The sequence below is a fragment of the Lichenostomus cassidix genome, chromosome W, assembly GCF_008360975.1.
Source record: "Lichenostomus cassidix isolate B80296 chromosome W, HeHo_3.0, whole genome shotgun sequence".
Taxonomy (NCBI): domain Eukaryota; kingdom Metazoa; phylum Chordata; class Aves; order Passeriformes; family Meliphagidae; genus Lichenostomus; species Lichenostomus cassidix.
In genome coordinates this window covers 6,884,418-6,901,639 of record NC_139510.1, presented here as the reverse complement: position 1 = coordinate 6,901,639, position 17,222 = coordinate 6,884,418, and the positions used below count along the sequence as shown (strand labels likewise).

At 35.8% G+C, this 17,222-nt stretch overlaps 1 protein-coding gene across 7 annotated transcripts in view; it reads left to right on the top strand.

Moving 5' to 3' along the window:
- The window catches only part of LOC146425412 (nipped-B-like protein), a 163,505-nt gene that overhangs the window by 105,192 nt on the left and 41,091 nt on the right, over nucleotides 1–17,222 (top strand). For all 7 annotated transcript variants that reach the window (XM_085041553.1, XM_085041551.1, XM_085041552.1 and 4 more), the window contains one exon: nucleotides 15,702–15,884. In XM_085041553.1, the coding sequence (XP_084897679.1) occupies nucleotides 15,702–15,884 (183 nt within the window). The remainder of the gene's footprint in view (nucleotides 1–15,701; nucleotides 15,885–17,222) is intronic.

Sequence of the window (17,222 nt, the reverse complement as noted above, 5' to 3'; positions counted from 1 at the left end):
AGTGTTGTCTCTATGGTCCAGTGTATGCAGAAAGAGGAAAGGAACTGGTAAACAGTAGACTGGCATTATCAAAATAGTCATATAGACAGGAATTTATTCATAACAGATCATAGGTTTGATATTTGATTGTCTCTTCTGCAGATTTAACACTTTTTTATTCTTGGTGCTATAATTTTATTTTCTTTGGTTTCCGACTGAAGTAGATAATTTCACATTGTGAAATCAATGCTATTAACTGATCAGGGTTCTTTTTTATTGTTTAGCATTTAAAGCATTTAGATTTCTTATATAGTTATGTTTATAGAGCTGTCGTCTCAAAAATAGGCAGATAAAGTGTCAGAGGAGAGAATTTCAACTGTACACAGGATTATTTATGAATGCAGTTCTGGGTATATCATTGCTCATTAATTTGAGATTAAAATGTTTTCTTACAAAGTTTATCTGATAAGAAATGATGTAGAAATCTTTGTGAATGTTATAGCTATGTTTATGTGCATGTGTACAGAGTTGATATCTGTACAATGAATTTATTTTGCTACATCTGTTCCTACTAACTTGACTGTATTGACCCTTAAAGATTTAACAATTCCGCATGAGTATTGCTTATTTGTAAAATGCTAGCCTTCTTGTTAAATATTTTCTATTTATCCTGGAAATATGAACATTTCCCCTCTCCCTTTTTGATATTCAGAACAGGCAAAATTTCCAGTTCTAGCAATAATAGGTATCTAGAGTCAGACAGAAAATTATGACATCTTTGCTGTCAGCTTAGTCTAAAGATTTCAGATTAAACTTTTATGTTCTTAATAAAGCATATGGAAAACTTTCTGATGGAGTTCAGCTCCTAAGGATAGACTTTGAAATCACACAATTTTATGTGCAGAAAATTGGTAAATTTAGAGCCCTCTGAGCCATATACAGTGTATATATGTTTTCTAAAATGTTTCTGAAGTAGGCTTTTTTGTAGTCTGTATTGTATGTGGTTATTTATATATTTTAGTAATGTGTAAAGGTTCTAATGACTCCAATCCAATTGGCGTGAGTCTACTAGCAGTGTCACACATGAGCAATGCATTCATTTAAAATTCAGGTTTATAGCTTTCCTGCAGTATTTTTGTGTATTTTCTGTTTTATGAAGTCATATATTTCTTACATATTCTGAAATAACTTGGGACATAGTTTCCAGGGGGAAAAAAAGTTTTAATCTGATATCAGTCTCTTTGCTATTGTATCTTGAATAAGATTCTTACAATGATACTAGAAATAAGTTTCATGGAAAGAATAACTATGTTTCTCTTACAAATCAAGTTTTGAGTGTTCATTCAGTCAGATTTTGGAGAAAGTGTCTTTGAACTTCACATTTTTCATGTGTATTTTTAGTTTTACTTTTTTTTTCCCAACTTCCTGGTAGCCTACTTTCTAAGATATAATTAAGTGAACTCCAATGTTCATAATTCAGTGTTCTTAATTCATAAAGATATCTCTTAATAAGCCAAGGTCTATTTGTCAATAACTGATATAGAAAATATTCACGTCATTTCTACAGTGTTCTCACTCCAATTGAGAGAAATAGCATTCACTGTTTTACTCCATGCCATTTTTACTTATAACTGTTTTACTACACTAAAAGATGTAATTTTCATAAACATTCTTTTAGTTCATCATATATTTCTAAATAGATTGTAGCAAATATTTTCTAGGTTTGCCTTTTTGCAACATTATTCCATTTCTTCTTGCATCCCTCCTATTCCATGTAGCTTAGTATATTTTGCTTTATCTTTCCTTCTTTTACCATGTATTTCTTGTCCTTTTTTTCTCCTTTCTCATCCTTCCCCAAGAAAATGTGTTCTCCTGGCTTTGTCACGTACAACATCATTACTGTTATTTATCTGAAATCCAGTTTAAACTAAGATTAGTTCAGATAGTTAAAAAACCATTTAGATAATCATTCTGTCTTAAGGGACTAATGCCCATTGATTATAAAACTCAGTAAAATCTACTTATTTTAAACTAAAATTAATGCTACATATACTTGAAAGTCTGTATAACTTGTTAAATTGTTTCAGTAAACTTTAAATTTTAAAATCATACCATTATTGTGCACATGGATAAGCCTTGCATTGTGCTGTAAAAAAACAAAGTAGCATTTTAAGCAAATTTTATATACAGATTTGAAGCTTTGTTAGGCTATTATATGACTGGGATAGCTGTAGTATGTGATTGTTAAGATTGAAAGATCCCAACAGTCCCTTTTGGCATTTACAAGAAAGAAGCAACATTTTTTACTCTCTCTTTAAGCATTTTTCTGAAAGATGCACTCTAGCTTAGAGGAAAGTTATAGAAGTTTTTTTCGCAGTATTTTTCTTAAGGGGTCTTATGCTGAATTTTTATGGCCTGTTTTTTACAGGTCAGAATGAATTATAGCACTTTTTTTTCTTCTGGTTTTAACATCTGTGAATGCCTTTTATCCTGGTTTTAATGCAAATGTATGTTGTTGAGGAATCCATTAAACTTCTTCCATCAAGTCTGTGCCTGTGGCTAGCACAGGTCTTTCCCATGAGAACTTTCTCCTGTGTTTTATAAACAAAGATAAAGTTTGGATGTTATTAAAACAGTGTCTCGAGATTTGGACAGTTCAGGCCTGGCCAATCAGGCCTAGGGGGAGGTTTCTGACTGACCAATCTGGGTGACCTCTGAAAAGTCTATATAAGTTGGAATCAAAATAATAAAGCTCTCTTTTCTATGCCACATTGAGAATCCGGGTCTTCTTCTCTGCTAGCGGCTCAACAGCGACATGTGCCTGCAATGAAGAGGTCATGTTTGCTATCCTTTCTTTTCAGAGCTTCAACGAATACCTTCTCAGCTGCTTCTTATAGCTATACTGATCAACTATCTTGAGATTAAACATGTTACCAGTTTTACAGTTCATAAGATCATTTATGTTAGAAAAGACCTCTAAGATCATCAAGTCCAACCAATAATTCATCACTGCCAGGTCTGCCACTAAACCATGTCCTCAGCATCCACATCTACACGTCTTTCAAATCCCTCCAGGGATGGTGACTCTACCACTGCCCTGGGCAGCCTGTTCCAGTGCTTGATAACACTTTCTGTGAAGAAATTTTTCCAAATATCCAATCTAAACCTTCCCTAGACCAACTTCAGGCCATTTCCTCTTGTCCTATTGCTCCCTATTGTCCTGGGAGAAGAGCCTGACCCCCACCTGGCTCCACCCTCCTTTCAGGGAGTTGTAGAGAGTGAGAAGGTCCCCCCTGAGCCTCCTGTTCTCCAGGCTAAACACCTCCAGCTCCCTCAGCCACTTATTGGGCTTCAGACTCTTCCTCAGCTCAATTGCCCTTCTCTGGACTTGCTCCAGCACCTCAGTGTCTTTCTTGTAGTGAGGGGCCCAGAACTGGACACAGTACTCAAGGTGTGGCCTCACCAGTGCCTAGTAGAGAGGGACAATCACTGTCCTGGTCCTACTGGCCACACCGTTTCTGATCGAAGCCAGGATGCCATTGGCCTTCTTGCCCATCTGGGTACATGCTGGCTCATGTTCAGCTGCTGTTGTTCAGCAACCCCAGGTCCTTTTCCTCTGGGCAGCTTTCCAGCCACTCTGCCCCAGCCTGGAGCTGCAGGGGGTTGTTGTGACCCAAGGGCAGGACCTAGCACTTGGCCTTGTTGAAACTCATATAATTGGCCTTGTCCCATTGCTCCAGCCTGTCCAGATGCCTCTGCAGAGCCTTCCTGCCCTCCAGCAGATCAACACTCCCACCCAACTTGGTGTCATCTACAAACTTACTGAGGTTGCACTCGATCCCCTTGTCTAGGTCATCAATGAAGATATTAAACAGTGCTGGCCCCAATACTGAGCTCTGGGGAACCTCACTAGTGACTGGCTGCCAATTGGATGCGACTCCATTCCCCGCCACTCTCTGGGCCTGGACATCTAGACAGTTTATTACCCAGCAAAGAGTGCAATTGTCCTAGCCATGGGCTACCAGCTTTTCCACCAGAATGCTGTGGGAGACAGCATCAAGGCTTTACTAAAGTCCAGGTAGACATATCCACAGAGAATGAGAGAAAAATTTAACTATGGTAAGGAGATGTCGGAGTTGGCTTGTAATATATTTAAAGGATTAGCTTTCTAATATAAACACCACGTATGTAATTGCAAATTTTAGTTCTAGGACAAATGAATGTGCGTTTTTTAAGATTTATGCAGAAATACTTTTTGCATCTTCAAATATTAGCTAAAACCACTTTGTTGTTTAAAAAAAAAGTAAAAAAGTGCTAATTTCATGGGAGAATATAATGCCGAATGCTACTTCTTCATTGTGTAGATTGTTATTCTAGGATTTCATTATCTGTACAGTGCAGAACTTTAAACGCAGGTTTTCATTGCTCACTACAAGTTTGTGTTCTCTGCTGCTATAATCTGAAATATGACCTGAAGATTTGCTGTTTCTTCAAAGGTCCTCTTCATAATTTTACAAGTGCAGCTAAAAAATTTACTGCTGCTTAATCATCTTTATGTCACAGGGTTAAAACAGTGCTTTTAGATTGTTCTGTGTTCTACGCTTGTGTGTTTGGTTTTTTTTTTAAATTCCAGATTACTTTTTCAGAGCCTATAATGACTATAATTTGTAGTCAGTGGCAGGCTGTAGCAGTGCAAAGTTCCATGGCATTTGTGTAATGTGATGGTCCATCTTTGAGTTCTAGTACTGCTGAAAAGTCTCACTTGTGAATCAGAGTAATCAGTTATGTCTCATCTTTTAGATAGGAGTGAAAAGGCTCAGTGAGCAAACTTCTGATGCTTCTCACAGTCCTCTGAACAGCACAGCTGAGCTATTCACCAATAACTTTTGGTGCAGCTGAAAACTAAACAAAAAAGGAATGTAAATAATTTTTAAACATTTGCTTAAATCTTTCACGTATAGGACTTCTACAAAGACAAAATTGACAAACCTTTGAGAAAAATATCTTATGGATATTAACTCATCAAGAAAACTTTAGAGTTCGCCTCAAATTTATTTCCAAAATAACAATCTCTTGATGCTTAAAGAGGCATACTGCTGTACTTATTGAAATCAGTGGGGCAAGCAGCTGTGATGCTAGGAAATAACTGGAATAAAAATATTTCCTGGAACTCAGATTGCTTACTACAGATCGTCCTTTCGTAAAGATAACAATTGTGAAAGTCCTAATTCCACAAATCTGAAATTTGGAATCACTCTTAGAGTTCCTGATAGCAACTGCATTTGCATGTGGGAGGGCTGGAGTAATAACTCACTAGGCATCTTGCATGTGCATATACTACCAGATGGACCGAGCATGTTAAAACTTTCTCTGAAGTTCTCTAGTAAATTATGCCACATTTCAGAGAAATAAATGATATATTTAATGGTTTACAGCTGAAGTCTTTAAAGCATCCCTTAAACTCTAAATTTAACTGAATTTGTAGAATAAACATCACTTTCATGAGAATTATACCATTTTCCTGGTTTTCCTCTTTTCTGAGATATTGGTGACTACCTTTTTTCAACTTAACTAGTCTAGAAGAGGAGCTGGCTGTTCCTCATGACATTAGAACTATTTAAATATATGTTGGGTTTTTAAAGGATCCATTTTAATATAGTCTTTGTTCACTTAGCCCTATTTTTTTTCTCCTTTTTGGACTGAATAGGTTCATGGTTTGAAAAATATTCAAGGCATATCTATATCTATATATCTATATCTATATCTATATCTATCATCAGTTAAATCCAATAGTCTGGGAAAATCTTGGTTTTCTAGCATGGATTGTTCCTACTTGCAGGGATTTTTTTTTTAGGTATGGTGCATCTCTTCTATTCCAAAAAGTGTGCTGGGATGTGTGGGCATTGTACATACTCTCTGGGGCCTTTGGCTTTGATGTTAGTTTTTCAGAAGTAGATGTTGGATAAGCTACTATTGGTAGATGTTGGATAAACTGATATCAGGTAGGCAGCAGGAATTCAGTAGTTGTACACTTGAATCCTTTCTTGTGTTGATCTTTTACCAGTACAATAGGAGACATTTTCAGCACACTGCTTTGCCCTGAAGCTGCTTATTTCCTATTTTTGTCTTTGCCACTAAGGTAAATATTTTGATTCTTGATCTCACAGTAGTTCTTAAGTCTTCTCTTGATAATAAGAGTGAAATTTACTTCTAGCACATCTACTTCTTAGCAGCAACAGTAAACTTGACCAAATCTAATAATTTCATTGTTCTTTGGTTCATCTGAAATATGTTTTGTTTGCAGATTTAGGAGTGCATTGTTTCACTAGTTTACTTTTGAAAAATTATTTTGGCACATGTAAGCGATAGAAATTTATTACCTAATTTGTCAGAGCAATTTATTGAAAGTCTGAAACTGCCTTTGGTTCATGGGCATGGATGACTGATCAAGTTTCTCTTATTTTTGGGAAAAGCTAAAGCTATATTGCATAATTTTTTTTCACAACAATGCATTGCAGTGTGTAAAAATGTGGGCCAGCAATTTGTTTTATATTACAATATGCAGTGCTGACTTGTTCATGTGCATAAGTAAGTATCTAAATATGGATGTTATTTCTTGGCATACATGCAGGGATATGTGATAAAATATTTTGATTTGAATTTTCTTCTAGACAAAGGGTAAATTTGGCAAAATACAAATAAGGGAAACCCTCGCATTTGCTTCTGGTAAATGAACTTTTCTGTTGCTCGACATTTTCAACCATTTTAAGTGACTGTTTCTGTGTAGAAAAATTTAAACTATTTACTTGAAATTTGCAGTTTCTTTTTGCTTCATGGTTATATTACCAATGAACAGAAAAGAAAAAGATGAGACCTTTTTTGTTCTTCAAATTACCAAATTGTTGTTTGCATCAAATAAAGGTTACTTAAATATGCTTATTGTTTAATTATATTTTGAGTATTTCCTGTAGCATTTTATATTAAAAGCGAAAATATCAGCAATTTTTTTGGTTGTTGTTAATGTAATTAAGTTACTTTGAGGAAGTAAAACAAGAGTAACTTCATGTGATATTTTCAGTGATAAAGGATGAGAATCTTTCCATGATAGAGCAAGGTAAAAGCAGATGATCTTGATGTGCCTATAGTCACAAATCAGATATAAATTATGGAATTTGTTTTGCTTATTCTCTAAAAAAGTCTTGGTTGTATTATATTGATTATATAGGAGTTTGATGAGAAGAAAAATTGGAGTTTAATTTGATTATATTTAATGAAGATATATTTTTCTTAGGTGAGGCCCTATGGCTCAGTTTTTAATTTAATCAGAATACACAGTTGGGAAAATGCATCAGTCATAAATTTGTGATTACAAGCATTAATAGTAGATTCATAAAAGTGAGGTTCTTTGTGCAGCGCTGCATTTATTTCAATTGTTGATCTTGCTCCATTTTACTCTGAGTACTGCTATATTTTTTGTGAAGTATCTTGAAAAACTACTCTAGCCTTCTTTTATCGATTTTTATAAAGATGAGAAGTCAGGGAATAGCAATAAGGAATAAAATAACTTGTGGCTATAGTTGCTGCAGAAATCAGATAGCTTGAGAAAATCATTGATATCAATGTAAAGTGAGTTCTCATGCTTCTTGGCATCTTTGGAGAATATGTATTGGGTATGTTCCTTGATCTTTGTCTTGATCCTTCAGGGTGCTCTTTGGAAATCTCTTCCCTCTGTCAAAAATTTCTTTCTTCTAAGAGTACTTCGTGCAATTGGAAAATCCTTTTTGAATATGTGCTGCTTAGCCGTGGGTAATGATGACATTACTACATCATCGAATTATTCCGTTTCTATGTCCGGGTTCTTCTCTGACCCACCAACCTGACTGTGTCCCATTTCTCAAAGTCAGAGCTAAGGACTGGAATATAACTGGAGAGCTTGAATCTCTCCCTTTATCTCGAGGCTTAGAGCTTTCCCTTTGTGCCAGTATTAGGGTAGATGAGGAAAAATTATTTTGAAAGATGCGTTCAAGCAGGTTCTATGGAATGATATAGGACATACTTCCAAACAGTACTTCTCTCCCTCCTGCCAGGGGATGCTCCTGCCATACCTTCCACAAACTTTAAGGTAGAGAATGGGAAAAAGTAAATGCATGACTACTCAGATTATTTTCATCAGTATTCATCTTGATGGTATGTTTCAGCTGATGATATGGTTTTGAGATAAAAGGGTGACTTCTGTCTTATGAGCAGATGTGCTTTCCTCATGCCTTAAATTCCATTTTTATAAAAGGGTAGTGTTTTCCCTGTGTTTCCCCTTCTGTTCTTCAAACTCTCCAGGGCACAGAATTATTTGGAGTAGTGTGATGCTGGTGAGCAGGGGACTCTGATCACCACGGTCTGAGATATAAAGATGTAATGGAGCATTTTAAGGGAGAGCACAGTGGAAAAGATGTAATTAAATTTGCACACTAAGGGATAGCTAGAAATTTTCAGCTTTAACCAGTAAGCTATTCATCAATCACAGGTAGTCATGTGGCCCTTTGCACTGTAGTGCCTGAGTGCTATACTGTAACAGTACTTAATTATTTTTAAAGGGTGTTTATTTTCCAAACATTTTTATAAAGCAGGGAAGTACTTTTATCCCCTCTTTTTTCTTTTAGTTCTTAATATAAAATAGAACCTTATCTGCATGAGTGGTTGTAGTAGTATTAAGCTGTGAGTCTGTGCTCTTGTAGTTACAATATGGCTAAACAACAAGAAGGCAGCACTCTTGTTATGGAATAAGAGTATATTTTATTTGATTTAGCACAGAGTTTAAAGGTTATTTGAGCTAATCCAGAAAGAAACTGCTTTCTTTCCTGTATATATGTCTGACACAGGACGTTTTATCAGTGTAGTTATAGTGATGACCCAAAATGACTTGAAAGAGTTAGACAGTAAGCTAGTGATCCATAAGGGAAGTAGACCTAAAACCACTGGAATGTCCTCTATCAAATGCTCAGAGAGGGCATGTAAGATGAGCTTGGTATCTGTGGAATAACAGCAAGACTGGATATACTAGTCATTGGCAAAATAAGAAGAGTCCAGTAAGCAGTTAATGTCTTCTGTGACTAAAAAGGAGTGAGGGAAGGGCAAAATTGAGCTGAAATATGTAAGTTGGTTTTTTTTTTTTTTAATGTCAAAATGAAGGTTTGTGGCAATTCATTAGTGTTGAAGTTCCAGACTGTGGGGAGTGGCTAAACTTAAATTTCTAAACACTGAGAAATACAAAGTTAAGATTTGTATCCACACCTCAAACAAGTGTATTGTTTCTTCTTAAACCCTTGTGTGTTCTTTTCTATAATGTCTTGATATGTGGAAAAATTTGCACTTTAAAATATTAAGTATATATAGATTACAAATATGAAATTGCATTAACTGCAGCTTTGCTTATTACAAAGTATTAGCACACAAATAGAAAAGAGTATTTATGGGAAGCTAATTTATGCAAAAGATTTCATTAGCATAGTCTTAGTTTTTAAATGAACTTCAGGGGCAGTTTTTCTTCAAGCACTTGTTCATTTGTTGCAATAGATGTATGTGCAAATGGGAAATTTTGATGTCATGGTTATTTCAAAGTAATCATATCAGCAAACTGATATAGATTGCTTCCACTGTAATAACCATCCCTTATAGTTATAGAAGTAGCAAATTGGAGTTTAGGTTTATGAATATTTTTGAATCTTGATGAGTTGTCAGTTAATAGGAAATTACAGCAAAATGTAAGCCATACATCTGCTTTCCACAGTTTGAAAAGCAAAATAAATCATTACTGAGAAGATTTGGTTTTGATTTTATGGCAAGAACAGCCTCTCTGATCCTGGAAAGTTGACCTAAGCATTAGCAAGCATCATCCTCATCCCCTTTTCCATAGCTGCTTGTTTGAAGTTACCATATCAAGCCAGGTGAAACTAACATGAGCACACTAATTGTTGTGTCAAAATATAGTTGTGCTTTCCATATTGAATGGATATAATAAGTGTCCAAAATAATGTTATGGTTTTTGGTGGGGTTTTTTTATGTTCAACCTCTCTTGAAGGCATTCTGGTGATGGATGCATCTGCCTGAATCAGGGAGATCTATTTGACTTCAAATTCAAGGCAAAGTGATTTTGGATCATTCTAAAGATTAGATTTGCATAAATATTAGCTAAAGACTGTTGTACAAACTTGAAACCATCCATCAAGTTATGAACAAAAAGCAATGCTGAACTTTGAATTACATCTGTGCCTTGCCATTCTTTTTTTTAAGCCATACATGAAGAGGGGAAATACTATTATCCACTAGACATTTATAAAACTCTTTTCACTGTTCATGGCAAAACCCTTTGAAAAACTTCCCAGATTAAAATAGAATATGAGAGGAGGTTTACAGACCTAATTTTTAGCTGAGTTTCTCTGGCTGGTTTTTAGCTGTATTATATTTTGTCAAGGATTGTTGCTGTGGCCCTGGCTCAGCTGAGCGTCCCTAGCCCATTACACAGTGGCAGGGCCCCACGGGATGAGTCGTGGGAGTAACTAAAAAGAGTGCTCCCGGGGAGCCTTGAAGTGAGACGCTATTGGCCCAGCTCGTCTCCCCTCCCACATTACATATAAAGATTAATTCCAGAAAGTTCGTCTTTGTTTGCCAATGCCATGTTCTCTAATTGGAAAATTCAAAGTTCTGTACCTTCCCCCCTTGTTCCCTCATAAGATTAAGTTATTGTCAATCCAGAGTTTTGTGTACCCCATTGGCCCTTTCGGTCTCCCCCCTCCCTTTTTTCCCCGCTTTATAAGCCTCGTCACAACGCAGAACCCCGCTTTCGGGTCGCTGATCCAGTCCCGTCCCGTCCTTCCTCCATCTCCCCTTACCCTTTTAATAAACCTCCTGGACCGCCGACTCGACTGCCTGCATCTTTTGCCTCCGCTCCTGATCTCCGGGTCGCGCTGCTCCCCCGAGAGCTCTGCCTTTTCCTGACCACCCCGCCTCCCCCCCGAGAGCGAGCTGCCCCTGCCGGGGCTCCGAAACGGCGGCCAACCCGGTCCCGAACTGAGTTAGGGGGTTGCGAACCCCATCGGAGGATTGCTTGGTGACCAACAAGCATCTTGATGGTCAGTGGATATTCACTAACAGCTGAAGATTCTAGAATATCTTCTCTAAGAAATCTTTTGATAATAGCAATCAAATAAAACCAAGGCTATGTTCTTCCTTCAGCAAGCAACTAGTAAATAATGAACAGCATTGCATAGGTTTGGAAAAGCACTGAAGAAGTGGTTGTTCATGTACGTGGTTCTTCAATATGAACTGTTCTTACAGCTACTCTGCGATTCATCCTTCAGTTTCACTAATGTGGAGTTTATCAGCATTGTGATTCCTTACAGTGGAACAAAGATTTGGTTGCAATGGCACTCTTCGTGGGTTTTGTTTATTTTAATAGTTGCAGCAGCTTTGAGGGTATGCTGAAGTGATGTCTGAAGAACACTGATGCCTATAGTCCATCTCAGGCATACCATATAGCTGATCACACTCGTTGCAAAAAATTGAGTTATTCTGTTGACCAGGAAAATTTTTCAGAACGTAGAGTAACAGGAAAGTAGATACCAGCTCTTCGCAAACTTATCAAACAAATTGAAAAACTTAAGTTTTGTAGATGCCTTCAAATGGTTTTGTGTTCTATTGTCTTTTAAATGTTTTTGAAAAATATCCTATAAACTAAAAAGACATTAGTATGGGGTTTATAACCTAATGTTTGTTGCCATGTGACTGGATTCTTATGGTGAATTGGATATCTTAAATATTTCTTTACTTCTCTGAACAAATAGTACATTCATTATAAAATATGGAGCTATAAAAAATGGAATTTAGTAAGATGTTTCTAGTGAAGATTGGGTTGCCCTGACTCAAAATAACATAAGTAATAAAGTAAAATATTTAAAAAATCTTAACTGAAATTTCACAGTATATAATATCCCTGAATTTCTTCAGAAAGGATAGGGAGTCCTTTTCCATGTATATCAGAATTGTTCATACATGTGCAGTCATGCTTAACTCCTGTGTACTGCTGTCTTGCATGGGAGAGAGGAGATTTATGTGCTTTTGCAGTTTGACAGGCTTTAAGACAGCTAGTTCCCCAAGACTTAGTCCCGTTCGCAAGATTCTTTGATATCTGGCTGATTTGTCTAAAAATACCATTTATTTGACACAGAACATAACAAACATACAAACATAGAACAGATTGACACACATAGACACACAATGAATACATAATTGCAACACTATGGTAGCTAAAAATGCAATTATGGGGTAAAACCTTGCTTGAACTATAAAGATAGTTAAAAACGCAAGAAATGCTTGCTTGAATGATAATGCAAGTTAAGAAATGCTTGCTTGAGCTAGCTGAAATGCAAGTTAAGAAAGGTACCTATAAGTTAGCCGGAATAATACAATTTAGGAAACTCAAATGATCTTACCAAATCCATATTTGGAGTTGGAATACATTAAGATTTCCTCACTCAATCCCAGGGAAGTAACCGCAGGACTGCGTCCAGACCTGGGGAGAAGGCATTTCTTCACGCTTCTATATCCATGTAGAAAGCTTCTAATTTTACTGAGTTTTTCGTGGTGTTTTATAGGGAAAAGAGTGTGTATTTGCGGTCACCTGAAAATTATTCACATTCTCTCAGTCGTCTCGCTCTGAGTTCCAGACACCAGCATTGATAGTCAGGATTAAGCCATTGACTTAATCTGAGCCATCGATCTCGGCTAGCAATCAGGGAGAGAGAGAAGGGGGGGGGGGGGTGTCTGTCCTGCCACAACTGCGTGAGTAAAACTCTTTTTAGATTTGGTTATTTACAATCCTCAGCAGCTAAGGAAACTGGGCATGCAGCAGACTCATTCCAGGAAGCAATGTGACAGAAAAACTTTATAGATAGATTATGGAGCTCTTTTCAGTAATTTTATTGTTCTCTTTTCTGTTATTCCCTTCTTTATTCAAGAAATCTTTTCATATTCCCTAATAAAAGAAAAAGGGGGAAGCTTATACTGTCATTTGAAATATCTGTAACAGGAGAGAGTGCAGTTTAAGCATTAGTTATAATTATATTAGAGAACATAGAATACTCAGAACTTTTAAAAAGGAAATAAAGTTATTTTTCCAAATATTTACAGTACTTGCATTTTTATTTTTCATTGATGTATAATTAACACTGTGGTAATTGACTTATTTTTAAAGACTGAGTAGTGTTCTACCTCCAGAACAAAATCAATAAGGAAAGCAAGAATAGATATTCCTAGGAGGTATAAAAGTAGTAGCTTGTGATTTTTTTCTTCTTTTTATGGTGGGTGGGTTTTTTGGGTTTTCTTACTTAAAATATATCACTTTTTATCTTACTGATATATTCTTTGTGCACAGTATATGGAAAATAAGAATGAATTCTAACACTTCCTCAAAATGTTCACAATCTTAAAATTACATCATGAAACATTCAAGCATAGTTTTAAAACTGAGTTTGAAATTGAATTGAATTAGAATTTGGTTATGGAACTCTTGCCAAGATTGGTATACAATGCATTACTGATTTGATTCCTTTTCTTATTTCCTTTCCAAGCAATCTGTCTTACTAATTATTCTGTTTTTAAATTTACTTTTCATTGTAGACTAGGAGAGGCTTAAAGATATATTTGTAGAAAAATACTCCTGCTAGCGTAAGTCCATCTAGCCCATCTAGCTTTTAAGCATCCGTATGAATCATAAAGCAACTTTTGTTCCTTTACTTGCAGCTGGTTTTTCCAGTATATTTGGCCAGATTTCCTATAGGCTTTATGCTCTGTGTATTGTCCCCCGATTTCAATTAAATTACCAACAGTGCATGGAGAATACATGTTAAAAAGAACCAGGACATGAGGCCCTCTAGCAATTTTACCTGTGGAAATTGTCTTGAACACGTATGTGCAAATTTTCCTCTAGTCTGGGGCTGAATGTATGCTTACTCTCTTCAGACATTGCATAGGCATGCAAAGAGTATTAATGCAGGGATACCACTGCTCAGACATGGCTATGCAGCATCCAGATTAGACCTGGCTGGCATCCAGTCAGCTGTTGATATGCACAGAGGAACTGATCTGTCCATGCTGTCATATTTCTGCCTACCTTCAATCTAGCGCCCAGTCCACAAAGAATAGTCATTTCAAAGCACCATGGTAAACCACATTGAAATGTTTTCTAGCATTTTTAAAAGCAATATTGCGAATTTTAGAACTTTGTCAGGTGGTGACTATCAAAGGATGGAAATTTAAAGCAAATAAATAAGTGACTACAGCATAGGGGAAGCAGGAACAACTTTTGCTATCCTCACATAACTTTTCCTACCTCAGTTTGAAAACCCCAATATTTTAAATTAAATCCTTTTTAAAATGCACTTAAATGGGATGACTTGATGAATATACCTGAGAATTATAGAAAAATAATGTTCTGATCATTAGTTTCATTGTAGAGATATGTGAAACCAGTAATATATGAGACTAAAAAAATTTTATTACTGGAAGCTATTTTCTCTTATTCAGGCTCTTCTAATTCCAGTTAAAGTTGTTTAAATGGGGAGAGGGGCTAAACTTGGATTAGAAGATGGGATATTTGTCTAAAAATGGAAATAAATTTTAGAAAGGTATGTTAGTGATATAGTTAATGTAATTAAAAAGTGAATTATCATCCAGAAGATGATTTCATGGAGAATTTGTGTGTGTGTGTGTGTGTGTGTGTGTGTGTGTGTGGCAATTGGCAGGTGATTTTCTCTCTATTTCTTGGGAAAGAGAGAGAGGCACTTATGACAAAGGCATTTGTTCTGTTGTTGGAAAAAGGTTAACAGTTTAGTCCAATAATCTTAAAATCGTTGCAATAGGTTCTTTGATAAATGAAGATAAGACATCAAATAAACCCCCAATAAATACTTTTGAATTAATTTGGTTACCTTGTGACACTTGTAAAATATTTTGACTGTAAATTCCTTTATATTGACTATATGGGCCTAATCATAGTTTCAAAATGTGCTGAGAATCATGTGATGATATCTAAGTATTTACATCTGGAAAAGAAACCTGATCTGGTTCAGCTTGCTGTTTTACTATATTAAATGAAAATATTTCACTTATGCTTTGTAACAAAATCAAGCAAAAATTTGGGTTGCATTATAAAACTACTAATAAGAGGTAAGAAAAAAAAATCTGAAGCAGAGACTGAAATGTCAATGATTTTGTCTGTATTTAGGAATAAGATCCCACAAATTCTGCCGTAGATTGTCTCTAACTGCTGGAAATAGGAAGATTACTGTCTTGTGTACACTAAATAATTTGATTGAGAATAAACAGAACTGTTAATTAGGCATAATGAATCCTTAAATTACATACACTGTTAGAAAACCTGCTGAATTCAGAGAATGAACCAAAATAAGACTAAATTTTGTGGAAATAGAGCAAGAATGTCTTTTTACAAAGGAAATTCACCAATATGAATTTGTTTATATGCCTAACTAGTTGCAGTGTGAACAATAAATGCAACTTTAGAAAGGGCTGTCAAATACATCCAAGTATATCTCACTGCGCTAATATTTATTAGTGGATATACTTTAATAGTTCCTGAGAAAGGACTGTAGTGTTGAGCCTTTATTATTATCTTCAGGTTCACATTTGTTCTTCTTTCTCTTCACTAATAGGTAGCATAGATCAGTCAGTGTTAAAGGAATTACCTCCTGATCTCCTGGCAGAAATTGAATCCACCATGCCTCTTTGTGAACGTGTGAAAATGAACAAGCGCAAACGTAGCACAGTTAATGAGAAACCAAAATATGCTGAAATCAGTTCTGATGAAGACAATGACAGTGAAGAAGCTTTTGAATGTAAGTAGTACATATAAGCCCCAGTGGCTGTTGAAATTCTTATATGTGGAGTAAAGTAAATTATGGAAAACTTTCACAGTAATTATATGTTTTAAGGGATTCTAGGTTCATTATATCCACTCAAGAGATCTGGCCATCTTTCTAAACAATCCATTGAGGATATCTGGGTTAAAAATAAATTATAATATTTCTCAAAGGATACTGTAGAACTGAATTCAGGTAAAACAAGACAAAATTATCAAGAGAATGAAAGATCTGTGACAAGTACACTGAATAGATTTGTAGTGTTACAAATATGTATTTCAGAATTCTTTTGGTTGTCCAAAATTGAACTTTAAAAATATGAAATAGTTATTGTTATAGAAGAAGTTAAATTTCTTTGAGTATCTCATGAAGAAAGGGCATTTCATTAAACAATGAAAACTAAAAATTGATTAAATAAATCTCATTCAACGAGTGCCAAATGTATTATTGCATAAATGTTTGGCAGAATTTAGAAGGAAATTGGATGTTTATATTCTGAGTAGTCTTTATGTATAAAGTTAATAGTAACTCTTGAAATATTATTAGTACTTAGATTTTAGTCATTTTTATCTGCTTCAAAATAAACTTTGTAGAGCAATGACTGATTGCGAATAGCTGTTCCCATGTTCTCATGTGATTTGCCTTGCAGAGCCAGCACAATTGTAACACATTCTGTTTTGTTGTGCAGCATTGATAAACTGATCTGTTTAAATTTCTGCTGGAAAGCAATATTGGAAGTTACTTTTCTTATGGAGATGTAGCTGGGGTCAGAATTTGTCCTATGTAGCATAAATTGATACTGATGATTTGTAACGTGGAGACAGATTTCATCTACCTCCACAAAATACTGTCTCATGGGGGAAAAGAATCAATTGAAATGTGTAAAGTCTTTTCCCATAAACCTTCTACTTTTCTTCTCCAATATGCTCACTTCAGTTATCCCAGACAGCTCTTCGTTTCTTCAGTTGCAGTTAACTCTCAACCATGTTAGAATTGAGAGTTAGTAGCTCAGGCCTTGTGAACATGTTTGTACTGCCTCCAGAAGCAAGTCTGATCCATAAGCAGAACAGCTCAAAAACACGAACTAAGTTATTACCTTTAACACTTGAACCACCTCTGTGCAGAAGTTTTCAAAAGTGGAAGCTCTCTAGGGTGCAGTCCAGAGCATTAGTATCACCTCTCATTCAATATTGGTTTCATTAGTTCTGAGCCTGGGCTGACTATTGACTATATCTTGGTATGTTTCCTATTCTTCTCAATAAACTGGGGTTGTGGAAAGAACTTGTCAATTCTGTTCCAGTTCTGTCTGAATGC